At 56.4% G+C, this 1,971-nt stretch overlaps 1 protein-coding gene across 1 annotated transcript in view; it reads left to right on the top strand.

Annotated features, from left to right (window-relative positions):
* Nucleotides 1–1,291, top strand: part of VDBG_08675 (conserved hypothetical protein) — a gene marked incomplete at both ends in the record, with an annotated part of 3,017 nt that extends 1,726 nt beyond the window's left edge. The window contains 2 exons of the mRNA XM_003000833.1: nucleotides 97–228; nucleotides 964–1,291. Coding sequence (XP_003000879.1) covers nucleotides 97–228; nucleotides 964–1,291 — 460 coding nt within the window. The remainder of the gene's footprint in view (nucleotides 1–96; nucleotides 229–963) is intronic.
* Between the last annotated feature and the right edge of the window lie 680 nt (nucleotides 1,292–1,971).

Below are 1,971 nucleotides of genomic sequence, written 5' to 3'. Positions count from 1 at the left end.
CCCAGCCAGCCTGCTGCGCTGGCTCACCGAGTCGGCCTGGAACCTGTGCTTGCTGCCGTTTCGCGCGCTGACGTCGGTTCTTTTACTGCCCTTCAGGACGCTGCTCGGACTGCTGAAGCGCCAGAAGCGGGTGCCGGACAAGATATCGCGGTCAGCCAGGTCGGTACGGCCGTCGTCGGGTCAGTCGCGCTCCGGTAGCGATAGGCCACTGAGCCGGCTGTCCCGGAGGTAACCTGTAAGCTATATAGACAGCACGGCATGTTTCTCTGGTGTGCACGGCGTTCTTTTCCACATGTCGGCAGCCGGGTAGGGGACTCGGTTTTGATACCAGGACAGTAAAGACGAGACGGAAGTGACCACGATTGGTGGTCTATAGCATATCAAACCTGATGCAATAATCTTTATCCCCGTTTTCGTTCAACAGCATCCCTCTGACGAGGTGGCACGTGATTGATTGCGAAATTTCAATTAGTGAACACCTGATCGTCAGTGGAAAGAAGAGAGGTAGACGGATGCCCAGTGACGGCTTTGTTCAACCGGCTGGAATGCGCATTCTGTCCTCGGCAGGCATACTGTGAGACAGGCAAAGCGATTGAGTTCAATAGGCATGGCAATGTTTCCCGGCCACCTTGTTCAGTCAGATGGGTGTTACGAGGAACGCGGGACGTCGTGAACCATCGACGGCTCCCGACCTCCGCCGCCCATGCTTGTCGCAGACTGCGGCACAGGCGGACGAGGCAAGGAGAACGAAGAAGGAGGCCTTTGGCTGCCCTCTCTTCCCAGACGAGGCCGGCCTCGACCGTCTCAGACGAAGACCGACAACCACTTGAGCGACTCCTTAATCCGCACGATGAGGATGAGTTTTTGCAGGGGGCGATTTTCGATCGATCTTGAGATCGCCATCTGTTTGCCGTCCCCTATTCCCAAGCTGGTTTAGGTATCTACTGCCCTTACATCTCCCAGAAAGCTGCAAGGTGCTCTTTGCCTGAGACCAGGGGGTTGTAAGATAGCATCTTGTTCAGTTGTCCCCTTGACTCTCTCGGAACGGCGACTATGTTCGAGGCGTTCTGTAAGACCAGAAGCCCCTGACAAGCAAGCAACATATATTGACCTTCCGCGCGCCCCTCGAATCAGCTACCAGCCGGTCGAGAATCGAGGCCATCCGACAGTACGCTACGGGAGCCCCTTGGTCCGGTGGCGATGTGAGAACACGATGTCTCGTGGTCCTGCACCGCGCACCGTCGCTGTGCGAGACTCAGGAGCGAACTGCAGGGTGGAGATTTTGCCTTGAGAGCAGCCGAGACACGCGGGCAACAGGTCTCAAGGAAAGAAAGCAGACCTGTGTCACATGTCTCGTCCAGGTTTATGGAGTTTCCGGAAGGACAGACGTCTGGTCACATTCTGGCCCTGCAAAAGCCGACATAACATGGGACAGGCATTGGCTTGAATCAGACCTCGATCTCTATCTCTGTTTGATGAGGCAACGGTTTAAGGGCAGCCATTCACGCAATGTGGCTGTGCTGTGATGGTACTAGACGTTGCCAGCGGGTGTTGTCGATGTGGCGTGTCAGTCTGGATCCTCGGGATCATTTCATGGCCCACAGACAGCGTGCAAGAGGGGACGTTCTTTTGAGCGTGGCCTGAGCCCTGCTGGCCTTGTCGTCTCCGATGCGTGAGCGATGCTGGGTCCAGAATCAACGTCGATCACGACACGCAGGGTGGAGCGATGCACGCGGCTGCCGAGATTACAGTCGGTGAATCTCCCGTCATGACCCCCTGTCCAGACGAACTTTCTTCTCCTGGCTTTGCTGCACTGACCACCGAATGTGGAAGAGACAACGGAGGGCCAGAGGGCCATGCTGCGATGTGGCGGGCATTGCGTGTCTTCCCATGTGTTGTTGAGCTGTACATTGTGTTGGCGAGGAGGGTGACATGTGAACATGAATGGTCGGGGGCTGTTGGTTGATCGAG

This window comes from Verticillium alfalfae, genomic scaffold (assembly GCF_000150825.1).
Source record: "Verticillium alfalfae VaMs.102 supercont1.13 genomic scaffold, whole genome shotgun sequence".
Lineage (NCBI taxonomy): Eukaryota > Fungi > Ascomycota > Sordariomycetes > Glomerellales > Plectosphaerellaceae > Verticillium > Verticillium alfalfae.
The sequence above is the reverse complement of the archived record's forward strand: the minus strand, read 5'-3'. Positions and strand labels throughout refer to the sequence as shown.